The 14,842-nt window shown below is 35.4% G+C and overlaps 1 protein-coding gene across 1 annotated transcript in view; it reads right to left on the bottom strand.

Annotated features, from left to right (window-relative positions):
• The window catches only part of CACNA2D3 (calcium voltage-gated channel auxiliary subunit alpha2delta 3), a 474,057-nt gene that overhangs the window by 36,400 nt on the left and 422,815 nt on the right, over nt 1-14,842 (bottom strand). Inside the window, exons 30-33 of the mRNA XM_009639329.2 lie at nt 10,785-10,846; nt 9,795-9,839; nt 3,745-3,807; nt 382-452 (exon numbers count right to left, since the gene is read on the bottom strand). Of these exons, the coding sequence (XP_009637624.1) occupies nt 382-452; nt 3,745-3,807; nt 9,795-9,839; nt 10,785-10,846 (241 nt within the window). The remainder of the gene's footprint in view (nt 1-381; nt 453-3,744; nt 3,808-9,794; nt 9,840-10,784; nt 10,847-14,842) is intronic.

The raw sequence follows: 14,842 nt of genomic DNA on the forward strand, positions 1-14,842 counted from the left end.
ATCTCCTACTTTTTACAGGTCAAAATGTTTAATGTTGCATCAACAATTTGCTTTAGAGCCATTTAAAACTGTTCAGTAGTAGATATGGCCCAATCCCTTTTCCACTTGAGCACAGCAGGAACAGGAGAGGCACAGAGCTTTAGCATCACAGTCAAATAACCTGTATTGTTAACAAGAAACTCACTGTAGGCTGTCTCCAATACTCTTACCATCCAATATGCATGGCTTTGAGTTACATTCAGATAGTAGGGAAAAGGGGTAAAAATGAGAATCCAGCCACGCTGCCAGTCTTTGCCTTCTTTTATATGACTTTGGGTTTAGTTTATTTCATTTTGTCGTTACAACATTTTTTAAGAGACAGAAAGTTGAGTTAATTCTTACCTCTTAAAGGAGCCCATTGTTAGCAACTTGTTCATCACTGCCCCTTCAACCTCCCCAAAGAAGTAACCAGTCTGTAAGGGGAACATGCAAGAAATTACCAGAAGCGTAGATAAATGCAAAACAACACTGGATGCAATTTAAACTGGCATATTCTAGGATCTGACAAGAGTGGCTTTGACAGTTACATAGATATGTTTTCAGGACTACTGCTACATAAAAACGGAAGAGGACTTCACAGTCATGGCAAGTTATATGGATTACGTTTTTGCCCCTGAGCAGATGCGAGAGCTTAAACAATATATTGAGGTGCATTATATAACATCTAATATCAGAAATAAAAGCCATCCAAACCTAAAGCTTGTAAAGAAAACACACTAAGCTGATCACAACCCCTTGTGATTAAAATGTTACTCAAAAAAGCTATAAACAGGTTGTGAGAGGATTTCATAAACAGTCATTAAAAAGCATTGTTTATAATTCCTGCATGACCTGCTTAAGGAGCTGGAACAGTACATTTCATCAATCCTATAAATTTTAACTCCGTTCAGAGTCATTGCATACTTAAAACCACTCAGCCTGATGAATTACTCATTTTGTCCTTGTTCAGTAGATGTGGACTAATAAAAATAAATCTCTGTTGAGAAAACTAACATTCATGTTATGAATTTGGTCTGTAATATGGAAGTGACTCCATCATCCACAGCCATTCATATGACAGTGGAAAATCTTGCATGTACAGCATTTTTCTAGTTTGGGAAGACATTTTTTATTTTAGAGCCTCAGCTCCCAGAAGGATTGGGTATGTTCTCTGCATTGTTTAAAGGGAGAAATCCCACAATTTATGGGGGGGAAAGGGCACTACACTCTCAAATTGCGCGGATTCCATAGGTTTTGTATGAACTAAACCCCAATTCCATTACAAGGAACTTAGCTGACCTCAAGTATGCACCTGGGAGTTCTCAGGCAGAAAAGTTACAGCCCTAGCCAAAAAAAGGCATTCCTCCATCTAAAAAGCAAGTATTGCCTTTTTTTTTTTTTTTTTTAAACTCAGGGGAAACTTGGAACATTTTCCAAAACATGCGGGTGTGTAAAGTCTCTTAGAAACAAGAGCTTATATGACTGAAAATACTAGCTTCAATAGCCCTAGCTGACTGATGAAGAAAGATTTTCCTAACTATTGGAGAGGCAGTCAATGTCAAAAAGCCCAAACCATAAATGACTAGTCTAACCTTAGACAGTAATAAACCTGATTTATCAAGTTGTGCTTCAGTATTATAAAGACATTTCAGTGACAGTTCTCTCCACAAAAGCTGCATTTGTAAATGCTATTTCTCCCCCAAAGCAGTAACACCCAGATTATCATTATTTTTTAATACATTAGGATTTAGTTGCAATTCAGATGAAGAATTACACTGCCCCTGAACAGGCTGCTTAGAGCAGTTCAGGTAATTTTTTGGAAATTCCATAGAAAAACAGTGCTGAAGCAACCCCAGACAGGTGAGCAATTGATAATGTGTCATCTCACTTCCCTACCCCTTCTATAGCCACAGTAAATATAGAGTGCATACATATATACAGATATAAAAATAAATATATACTATTGTAATTATCATCATCTTACTGTAGCATTATATAAACACAGAGGCAGCTTTACTGTCCATTTTAGGCTTAGATCTGTCATAACTAAAAAACTAGGTTGTAACACCTTTCTAGCCTAGTTCTGGTCCAACAGTTACCCACTCTATATTCTTGACGGGAATATGCAATGGCTGGTAACCATCATCAGGTAACCAATATCAGGTAACCTACTGGAGGAAAAATCTCTTCCCAATCATATTGGCTGTAGCCAACTATCAACTAGCAAATCAGTTACACGTCACAATTAAGTACCTGTGAATAACAACAGGGGGAATAATGAGACAAAAATGTTTTAAATGTATCAAGATTATTCTACAATGAGTGTTTTTCTTAGGTCGTTGCTCAGCTAATTGGAAAATACATATTTGATAGATAGATACAAGGGAAAAAAACCAAACAGCTGCTTGTAACATAATGCAGTTAATATTTAAGTGATGTTACATTTTTATTTCATATTATTTTGTAGTATATCCTAGAATTATATTAAGAATGTGCCTGACATTCTAAAGAGATGGAAGGGGTTTTTTTATTTTAATAAATAATTTTATTATTTAATAAGTTAATAATTTAATAAAGTAAAACGAAATAATCAATTTCGGTGCTCAATTTTGCATATAAGACGAAGAATGACTATTGCATGACACAGTACACCATGCTTAACAGTTAATGCTCTAGTACACAATGGAAGGATAATAGTTTCAGAAAAATGGTATTTCCCTTGGTTATTACGTGCTAATGTTTTACAAAGTCTCAACCAAAATGGAGCAAGAGAGAGGGATCATGAGGAAACATGCAATTATTTTTGTGCTATGCAAAGGTGAAAATTATCTGTATCTTTACTTTCAGAAGTGTCAGATTTAGGGTTGCAATAATTCAAGCTTTTAATTTAAAAGCAAAATGCTCAGTTTGGCTTCTTTTTTGCCATTCACTTTGAGATTTTTATCTTCTCTCCAGTCACTCTTCCAAGTCACCTGGAGCTCTTTCTGATAGCTGTTTCTCAGTAAACAACCTAGTCATGACAAATTTAATTCACCTGATGACTAAGTAGGAGTGTGGATATTCCTATTTGCAATCCCAACACATAGAAGAAATTCAGCTTCAGACAATTCTGGCATAATTGGGGCACCACCCAGCATTTTTCAGGCAAAAGTTAATGAGAATAGTAATGTTTCCTTCATAAGGCTTGCAGGATTAAGCATTCATTTTTCAACAATTTTCCATTAAGACAAAGCAAATTAATGTTCTGAATTATCTTCTCATTAATCATGATCCTTATCATCTCTGTTGTGATACATAGTGCTTAGTTTGAATCCTTCAATGACTGTAATGCACTTCAGAAAACAAACTCCTCAGCTACCAGCTCTGTAAAATTTCATTATCTCAAGTTTGAATGTAAAAGCTCCGTGTCCCCAGCGTCCTCCCTCCATCCCCAACCTTTCCATGTGGCAAAAATGCCGCAGAGAATCTTTTTTTCTTGGGGTAAAAATGTCTTACAGAAGAGAGACACCTCCGCAGCAAAAAAGCCTTTTAAGAGAATGTTTATGAGTTTAAGAGCAGACAGAAACTGAGCTCCTGTGAGAAACAGCTTCCATTCTTTGTTGAAGGAATTTTTTAAATTTTATGTTACTAATTCCTTAACATTTTAAGATAGTGGCCTATTTAAAAAACAAGTAACTTTATATGAATGTGTTACATGAGAAGACTGAATAAAAATCTTTCACTTACCTGTCTATAGTCTTCAGACACTAAAATAAATCCATTGTTATCTATTAGGTAACAGTTGATTGCCTGAAAAATAATAAAATACCATTTTAATTCTTTTATTTTGGGATACAGCAATAAGTTAATTACTTTACCCTAATTCCAAGTGACTTCTAAACAGATAAAGCCTTCAGGCTGTTATAATGGCTTACATGATTTCTAAGTGAACGTAGTCTCAACTTATAGGATGTTATCTGATTTAATTTTTATGCATGTGTTTCATGCAAAACAAAACAAAGATGTGTACAAAAGGGAGGATACAAGATAATTATAAACAAACATAAAAACAAGGTTAGTGGTTTTATAATTCATTCTTAAAAGTTTTCCTTATAGCTCAGTTTGCAGAGACATAGAACTTTGTTGCTCCTGTTGGCTTCTCCTGTGTGTGGAGAAAAACATCAGCACAATGTCATTACCCTAATGATGTATTAATGAAAACACAGTGTCAGCCTGGAGGACCAACAGGGGACCAGGTAATATTTTTTAATTTGTTCATTGGGGGATGGGACCAGAAAGTTCTGTAAAAGAGGCCCCACAGGTCTCCTAAAGCTTTTCAAATTGTGTTTTTAATTGGGAACTGGGTTTAGAGGTAGGACTGTTAGCTTTTCGTAGGGCAGACATATAAACTGTATAAAACAAGGTAAACCCAAATCAGTGCTTCCCTCCATGCATGCCTGCACTATTTTAACCTCAAGTGAATTACTTGCTACAGGCACAGTTTTAATTACTGCGCTTCAGAGTTGAAATACAAGGTTCAACTCAAACCTTGATATAACTCAGTTTGTCTTCAGTATTGCCAAATACCTACCTCAGCGTTAAATCTTTAACCTATTTCTATTGTTGGTCTAAATCAACAAACATGTAGGATTGCTTCCAGTATAGGAATCATCATGGCTTTGCTTTTAATTCAAATCCTTTCCTGCTCACGTGGGCTGCACAGAGACATGATACAATATGGTTTCTGCTACACTCTGCACATCCAGCACAATCTCTGCTGTTCTAGAGGGGAAAGCAGTTCCATGCAGTAGCAGTTGTCCAAGACATGGTGAAAATGCAGTCTGATTTTTAGAGATGCTTAGATGTGTCTGATTCTCATTTTGGCTACATATTAGTACTGTTCTGTGGGGCTGAAGAAGAGCAGGGATTTGCAGAAATGCTGGCTTGAAGTTTAGTTTTTAAAAAAGCAAAGGGCAGCCCAAATCAGGCAAAAGTTTGGAATGACCGTCATTCCCTGCAAATGCAGGATATTCATTCAAAGAGGGGAACCTAAGTTACAGACACCCATAGGTTACAGAAAACCTGTCAAAAAGGAAGTTGAAACAACTAATTTCCAACCTTTGATCTGCTAGAAAGCCAAAAACTGGCAAATGCAATGTGAAAAGCTGATGACGCTGGCAAAGAACTGAGTAGAGCTCATGCATTCAGAAGAGGCAGCTACTTAACCTCAATGGCGTGTGAAGGGTAGAATTTCAGAAGTCAACTGTAACACCAGAACACCGCTCTCCCCAAAGCCAATCATAAACCTCCCACTAACTTTATAAGGAGAGGAGCTAAGTCAACAAAGAGCTCTTTTGAGGATACACAGTTGCAGTCCTCATGCATGAAAGATTAATCTAAAGATAGCGCTTTAGAAACAATATTTCTCCACAGCATAGAAAATAAATAAAAACAGTTATGCTGGACAAGAAAGAGCGTAGGCTTAATTTCATAGGTTATGGCTTGTATGCAGTTGGGAAAACACTGGCTAGATTCAAGAATTAGTGGCCAGGTCTCAAATCTCTAAGCCAAAGTCACTCACTAGCATTGCTCAGAAATTAAGAAGATACTCACATTTTAGCATTACTGGAAACAGGCATAACGCAGTAAGTGGAATCGGTGTTATTTTGGAAGAATGTGAAGATAAGAGGGGTTTGATTTTAATCCATTTTAGAAACATTAACAAGGGAAAAATACTGATTCAGGACCATTCATTCACCTGCTTGCCAGCAACATAAATAACTTTCAATATTCAGCACTACATTAAAGAAACAGTTTGTAACTAAAATTTAGCACTGACAAATGACAATGGGGTGCATTTACTTGTCCAATACATTAGCAAATCTCAAACAGAAGATTTAAGATACAAGATTACTGCATGGGATAACAGCATTTGCATAGACTAGAGCTGTAGAAATGAGGCTTAATTCACAATGTTTCACAGGTATTGGAAGTGAACTATGCACAGGTTTGCCCGAAGGTTCAAGTTCAGTGAACTTCAGATTTCCAGGGGAACATTCCATAGGTGGAGAGTCCCTGAGCTTGTAAAACAGTGTAGGCACGAAGTCCAGAATAAACACAGGAAGAATGTTGACTGAGCCCTGAGAACACATTTGAATTACAGTAACTTTGATCAAGTTCAAGTCCTCTATGTATTTTTCACAGCTCCAATATACAACAACAGTAATGGAATGTAATATGGGTTAAGAAACCAAAAATCAAAAAGAAAGAAAACAAAACATTAAAATAAAATGTGAGACATCAGGAAAACAAGAAGAAACGAGTAAATTCAAAGCTCACAAACAGAGAAGAAAAGAAAAAAATGGATTTCTAATTAATTGGATATCTGTATTTTAGAATCAAAAGCATCACACAAACTCAATAACTAATTCTTTGTATGGCTATTGTGCCACTGTGCATTAATGTCTTAATACTTTTAAATGCTTAATTTATACCATAACTGTTCAGCAGATATTTTCTTGCCCTTGAGAAGAGACAGCTGTGAAAGCTAACAGACTCAACAGAGGAGCTGTGATATTTGATTGAGTCCTATCAACAACATATTTTGTCACTAAAAGAAAGTTTAGGATCTCTACATCACCAAGGTTCACACTATTACTAAGTTTCTCCGTATGATTACATGGCTCCTGGTGGTGTCAAGTGAAAGTAGCTGAAAAGACTTTAAATCGCTTCTGTTTTCTCTGCATATGGATGTAATTGCAAAAGAAGTTCTGCATGAATATTTAGCAAAGTATATGACTATTCCTATTAACTGCCAATGTGATAGAAAAGTAGGTTGTTTCTGGCTGTGCCTTCTTGGAATCTTTATCAGTGTGTCCTTGCTTCTTAGCAAGGACAGACCAAAAATATTTTCGCAGTAACGATAATATGCTTGTTTGGATGAAGTAGTTGAACACTTGGCAGCAGGAGCATGTTTTACACAAGAAATTATGTAATATTACTGTTCTATCACAAAGGCTATCCCAAATGAAAGAAGTAATCTCTGCACAGTTTCTAATGCCAAAAGCATTGTGGTTTAGGCTAAACAAGGAGATTTTATACAGCACTAACTTTACCCAGATTACCTGCAGTTAGACTTCTCAAGCTGCTTGGCTATGAATGGAAACCTATTGATGAAAATATTTAAAGCTGCTGGAAACAATTCAAGCTAAAGCTTTCGCATTAAGTCTATAGCAAGCTATAGTAAAGCAATGCCACAAAACTTCAGCAATTAACAGTTCTACAGTCCTTTTTCAACAGATGGTTGATCCCTCTTAGGGGAATAGGGTAACAAACATTATGAGCTCACCTTAAAATTGGTTAATATGCAAATTATTAGCCTGGAATTTGGGCTAAGCAAGCACTTCCACCCACACCTGGGTGGAATCTGCTCTTTTTTTCTCATTACTTCATATTTGGAAAAGTTCACTTAATGATTAAAATGATACAAGCTTTAAATGGAAGAGTCTGCAAGTTGTTATAGCTAGAAATGTAAAAGTTATGTTGACGCATGTGGTCCATTTCATTGCCAAAGACGGCAGGATCATTAGGCCTTTGTGTTTTGGCTTACTGCAAATTTTATTTTCTATTATTTATTGCTATCTCTATCCTCCAACTATTAGATCCCAGAGTCCTAGTGGATGTATTATTCTTTGTTGTAAGTTTTGCTGATTTGGTATGCTGAAGAAGTTAGTGTCCCACTCTTATAACTGCTGATGGTTTACGTTCTGCCTTTCTCCCTGGAGTGGTTTTTGTGATCTGAATCTCATATTAAGAAGGCATGTATTTTAAAAAAATTTATCACTACATCTATGTCCTGGACTCACTTTTCAAAAAACCACATTTCAATGTCACAGTACACGAGGTTGTGAAGTAGCTTCCTGGAAGTGAGATTGCTAGGACTGATGGTGTACCTTTTAAACTTTTTATAAATTAAGTTACACAAAAGTAATAAAAAATTTAAAGTAATGTTTTTGCCTTAAACAACTAAATACCTAATACAATAATGACATGTTAGAAAGCACTCCTCAAACACATTTGTGACCTTTTTTTTTTTACCATGTTTATTTGAAGTTTGGAAGTACCTATCTTTAGGAAAGCCCAGCTGCTAACTTTCACTACAGAAAACATCACACTGCTTTATGTAACCATTCTTGTCAATTTTTTTAATGTCCTGAACAGCCCTGAACAAACTTAGTGCTACACAACACAAAGGACACTCAAAATGAATTAACTATTGTGTAGGCAGGAATACAATCAGGGCAGCAGTTCAGGTGATGAAAGATGTGGAAGATTTCATTGGAAATACATTAACACGCATTAACCTCTGTGATAAGAAGTGGGAGTCTATTTCAAATGCTGGCACAGTTAGAAAGAGACCTGTACGGTGAGACTATAAGACAGATAAGAAGAGACAGAAGAGAAAGAGAAAATAAAGGAATGGAATAGTGCAAATAATATATGTGGGCTCCTACTGTAAAAAGTAGTGACACAAACTTGTGAGAACTTGAAGATATTCAGAAGAAATGGATTCAGAGAAGAGAGATGAGAAGACACCGTTTGAACACCAAAGTTTGCAGTGGTGAGGGTAACTGCTCAGTTTTTCATGCTTTGCTGTGAGCACCATGTTATGCTTTGTTGAAAAGGGTGTAAAAACTAATGCTGTGCTGACTGCTAACTCTGCCATACAGTTAGCAGCTTACCTGAAAACAACTAAGCATGTATAAAAAACTGAATAAAATTGTATAAAATCTTCATAACTGTATATAAAAAAAAGTTATCCTACTTAAAAAAAGACTGCAAAAACATTGCATTAGCATAAATTACAGAGCCAAACAGGCTCTTGCCTTTTGTGTATGTTTTGCAATAGTTCTTTTGGTCACTGTATGAGAAGTATCATGCAAATACAGCTTACAGTTTTTATTTCCAGATGTATGAATTTACATTTTATCATACTTAAATTCATATAGCTTGTTCAAGCACACTTTATCAGGTGATCCAGATCTCCTGACACCACTCACTCGATTTAGAGATAACACGGGGATGTTATCAGTAATTGCTTTGTTCCAAAGCACTAACGTACATGATACAATATCTCAAACCCAACTCTGATCCTGTATGCTTAATTCCTCCCCACATATCAATACAGTCTGTGCTTTATTAACCAACCTTCAATTCATTTAATCTGCGATACATTGGTTGCTTAACCAAAACATCATATGGTATGATGTCAAATCCTTTGCAAAAATCTATGTGTAAGATATTAAAAATACTATTTTTATCTAACAAATTAAACTACATAAAAAGCTATTTTGGTGAGTTCATTAAGCCAACCTGACTAAGGTTACTACTTTTTTTTTATTTCTGAAGTGCTATTAATGTATTAGCTCTTCATAGATTTAACTCTGAATTCATGTCTAATTCTAGTGTGAATACCAGAGATTAGCTTCCAAGATGAACAACAAAGCAGTTAAAGATACCTTAGAACATCTTGAAATTATTTCCAAAACAGGATTCACAAAGCACAAGTTATTACAGAGAGTATTTGAGGTGTCAGTGTCAACTTTGTAATTAAATGGATGTTTGTAAGCAGTCATAAAAAATGTCTCACTACCTAAATAGTATAATATTTAGAAGGCAAGTCCAAATTACACCAGAAGATTATAAGGTACAATGAGATGTTCAAACTAAATTAATCAACATTATGTTCTACTGCAGTAGAGGTATAAATGTAAAAAAAAAATCTGTTAAATACTTACTTCATCATCACAACTTATAGCACATCTGCCATCGAGAGATGCACACTAGAGATAATATCAAAAATCAAGAAAATATTTTCATTTCTCATTTGATTACAAAAAATAACATTTTAAAAATCCATATAAGCACAATTATGAAGAAGTTAATACTGATTACATTTTTATCTGACAGCAATTATTCTAAAAATTACTCAGAAAATTTTAAATCTGTTCACCAACCCTGTACTGTTCTTGTCTGCAGGGAAAGGGGGTGTTCACACTGTAACAGTTTCAACTGTTTTAAACACCATCATCTCCTCCATGTGTTAGAAGCCTGGAGACCATCCACAGACAAGAACACATGATTTTCCAATAGGGGTGGGGTAGGACCTGCATTTTAGGGGCTATTTTCTGAAACAGTACAGCTCCAATCTATTCTCAAGACAGGGATGGCATATCCTAATCTTAGAAAGTACATGATTGTCCTCTTCAATGAGCACAAATTCTATATCCTGAACATTCTGGGTACAGTTTATTAAAGACTGTGAATGCCAACCACGATTCAGTAATCTAGTTTAGTTAATTAATCTATGTGATACTTCAGTTACTGAATGTTGGAAGATAGGTCCTAAGTAAGGGAGAAGGCATAATTTTGCTATCACTGAAAATGAATAAATATCACAGTTTGGTTTACTGTTTCCACTTTTTCTGAGGGAGAAAATCAACATGTATCAGGCCAAGAAAGTAACCCCTTACACATAGGGGCCTAAAATTAATAACCTTTCCACTTGCTTCCATAAATATAAGATCAAGCAACCGGTTTTGACCACTGAATTCTTTTTTTTGTAATGATGAACTGGAATGTAAAAAAGAGCTAGCCATTATATATTTCAAATACATTGTTTCTTTACAACAGTTTTACTTGTGACAAAAAAATTGTGGATCATCATCTACACAGTTAGAAAGCTGTTGTTGAGTCAATGACAAAGAAAATCTCAATTTAAAATATACCTGTCTGCTTGCAGTCCAAAATTTCCGCTGGAAAAATTCAAGTTTCATCTGGATACCTACAGCTGTGAAAGACATAAATAAAAAAAAAATAAAATAAAAAAAAAAATCAGTGTGCTTAATTACTTCAAAATTATTATCTAAAATTAATCAGAAGGAAAAACAGTCTTAAAGTAAAAATGGACAGTAAGCCCTAAAATAAAAAAAAATAGTAAATTGAAGAGACCACAGAGTTGTATTTTAAACCATTTACAGTTTGGTTAAACACAAAGACATTGCTAAAATAATGTGAAGAATACACAAGGCAAACAGCATTCAAATTGCAGAATGCAAAAGAACCACAAGCTGAACATATTTATGTTCACATTTACCTCAAATTTATATTTTACTGATACCAATACAACAGCTGTAGGAACACACACACTGTGTTTTATGCTGAAACACATGAAGATGTGTTGAAACAACATGAAAATGTTGGTTAATGTTTCAAGTGATCATTTGGCTTTGGGTCATTTAAACCATGAATTACCAGTGGAACACAAGAAGCCTATTTCAAACATTAAAAACTTCTTTAAAAAATTGAAATTAAAAGCATTATGTGCATTTTTGTCAAATGAAAGCATCTGACCAACATTTTTGGTTTTCAAATTTAAAAAAAAAAAAAAGGATACTAATCATAATAGCTTGTAATTTTTTTAATAATCATTCAAGATACTACTGGTTTAAATTATATATCTCTCATAACATCAGGTGGGATTATGTTTTTCCTAATGTCAGTGAACCTTTCTTCCAGCCTAGCCTGATGTTCCTGTCAGACCTAGCACTACGTTACTTCTATTGAACAACAGAATGCATTGCACTTTGCACAAGCTCCAAAGGCAGTTGTTTCTTCTGGTTTCACCTGCCTAAACTAAGAGAATGATCACGTATCCATCTACTTGTGCTGTGAATTTCTGAATTAGCTTCCTTTTATTGAAAAGAAGTTAATAGGATGAAGAATATGGCAGGAAGACAGGGACAGAGGGGCTAAAGACATCTGCTTTGATTGCTCTTCCCAGCTATTGCTGCATCCCTGGACCATACTTTTTCTGCTCTCACTCACTCACAGAGCACGCCTTGTGCTAGGCTGTTCTGCAAAAGCATTTCAGTGCTGGCCCTGTACCAAGTGATATTCTAGCTGTTCAGCGCGCTTCATCAATGGGTTTTAGTTCAATGCTCTACAGCGCTTTCTTGTCAGCTTAGAGGATACATAATTGCTAGGGTACACAGAATGAACTGGGCCCTAATGACTAATCTATAACCTTAGTATACTGTTTTCTTCACAAAAGCTACAGTTTTTAAAACCTTGAAAGTCTGGCGGCCTAACTTCTAGCAAATTCATTGCTACAATGTTTTGTTTAAAAACAAACAAAACTTTAAAAAATATAGTTGTTTTGGAAAATTGAAGAAAATTTCATTTATTCATTCCTCCTCTAGGATCCACAGCAGAAACCACTTAAAAACATATTTACATTTAGATTATTTGTACTTTCTTTTGCAAATGCACACATGCTGATGTCATGCATATATTTTATTTTGCATTAGCAGGTAGGAAAAAGTATGTGAAATGAAATCTGTAATGAACTGATACAACGGTATGTGAAATTACATATGGAATTTTCTTATTATAGCAGGTTATAAATACTCTTCTGCTATCTGTAACTCATGGACATTTTTACTTAAGAAAGTAAGTAGAGAAATTCTGTTCTCCTTTTGAATAAACTCCAGAGGAGGCTCTCTCCAGACACATTTTATTATCTAGTAATTTATTTTACAGTCAATGAGAAGATGCTATCTGACAGCCATGCAGCACATGTTTTCCTCATCTGTTTTTTGCCTTTCACTTCATTCCTAGCATGCAGGTGATCCACACATCCTACCCACTTTTTCTGAAATGAAGGCAAAACACACACATTTTCAGGAATTTTCCACCAGGAAACCATATTGCTTTTGGATGCTATATCAGTATTTGAAACATCAATCTCATACTACATTTCTACCAATGCATTTAATCACGTAAGAATTAATGTAAAACCATTTGTATCAGTAAAAGTCATCTTCATTTCAGCAAGTAAAGTTTATGCCTTGTTTTCTGCATGTGAACACTCCTGTTGAATTCCCTGAATCAAGCCACACCATCAACATCAGGTACACAAATAGGTACCTTGCTCAATGAAGACCTAGACTTGACTCAACAGTGTGAGACTCCAACCTGCAATGAATGCAATGTTTTGCAGACTTTACATGGAATCAATATCTTTCTGGTCATGGAGGATCAGACTTCTCTTCCAGAAGATACAGAATGAACAAGCTTTCTGAGCAATAAAACACGACATCTAAGGGAAACTGGAGTGAGAAATGGTTGTCTTTACTTTGCATTGGAAAAATGTAAATTCTTAAATCTGTGTTGCAAGTCTTTAAATGCTTCTGAGCTCTCAATTTAAAGGTAACCTGACAGGACCTTGTGGAGTTAACCTCACTTCTCAGATGGGTCACAGCTGTAAGCCAGTAGGCGTTTTTCTCTAGGGAACAAACAAATTAAGATATATAGACCCAGAGAGCTGCATCTTTCCCCAAGTGATTTTATAAGAGCATCTTCTGGCCAATCTGTTGTGAATGTCTGAATTCCTGAAAAAATGGATTTTCAAAAGTGTTTAGGTGTTTAAAGATGCAGATTTTTCAGAAGCGTTTACGCAGAGTTGCTATTAACTCCTACTGATTTCTATAGTTCCGTAACTAATCAGGTTCCTAATCTGTTTAACTATTTCTATGAATCCTCCAAAATGCTTGGCTCCACCTCTGGACTCTCAAGTGCCTTACAAATTCCGTTCCTCACTCATTCATAAACACTAAAAACTTCACCCACCTATATTTACTAAAGACCTCTCATCAAACTCTCAAAATACTCAGTAAACGTGGTTAAGTCTTAATATTCTTCTTTTATTTCTGGGAAAATGATGCGTAAAGGAAATGAATACCAGAGTTCACAAAAAGATCCAATACGGAGAGCCACAGTAGTGGGGTTTGGAATAAAACACAGATCTGTGCTCTCCAAAGCCTTGTCCTATCAGTTAGCAATACTGCTGCTCTTAACAAGCACAGATGAGTGGACTGTGGTTTGATATTGAGATACCACCACCCAGAGCAGAGAAGCAGTTGCCAAAATTGAAAAAATTATCAAGTTCATTGTCCTGATGATGTCAGAGAACAGAGTTGTTACCAAACACCAGTTTAAGGTTTAAACCTGTAAGAAATATTTATTAAAGGGTGAAGACAAAGATCCACTCCGCTATGTTTATGGAAGTTCATCCATTTGTGCTTATATATCCAAGACATTTCTATCCAAGACTTACAGTATATCTAAACTAAAAAATACCAGTACAGATCAATAACAGTGATATTAAAATACAAAATATTCCATTACATGTCAGTGGTAAGTCTCCGTGGCTGGCCTAAAATACCTGGCAGAGCAACTTTGATTAAATCTCATTTTTGTTCTTGTAAACTATTAGTGAAAGTGTAATAAACATTAAGGAACATTTACAACTATTGTTCTCCTATAATGAATTTGTACGTATATAAAAATTTGAGCAGAAGGTTGGACTAGATGACCTCAGGAGATCCCTCCAAGTCTAAATTATCTTATGATTCTAAGACTTAAGTGTAAATGTTTTGTAGAGAGTGCTAAGTATATAGCCTAGAATCTTCCTTAAATAAAAAGACAGTGAATGTGCACTGAAGGTTTTCTAGTGTCCGGTATAAATTACTTGCCACATGAGACAGAATCTGAAACAGTAACAAGATAATTGTGACAAAGCTCATCTGTAAAAGCTTCCATGTGCGTGTTTTAATGAGTTGCACAACACAATGCTGTAGGATAGAGACAATTGAAATACTGGCACTAATTTCCATGAAACATAGAGCATCCCTCTTAATGAAGATGAGAGGAGGCAGGCAGCTGCAGTATTGTTTTCATAGTATGAGCTCTATGAATTTTGATGCTTTCTTGGACAGACTGAGGG

Source organism: Egretta garzetta, unplaced genomic scaffold (genome assembly GCF_000687185.1).
Source record: "Egretta garzetta isolate BGI_Z169 unplaced genomic scaffold, ASM68718v1 scaffold215, whole genome shotgun sequence".
Lineage (NCBI taxonomy): Eukaryota > Metazoa > Chordata > Aves > Pelecaniformes > Ardeidae > Egretta > Egretta garzetta.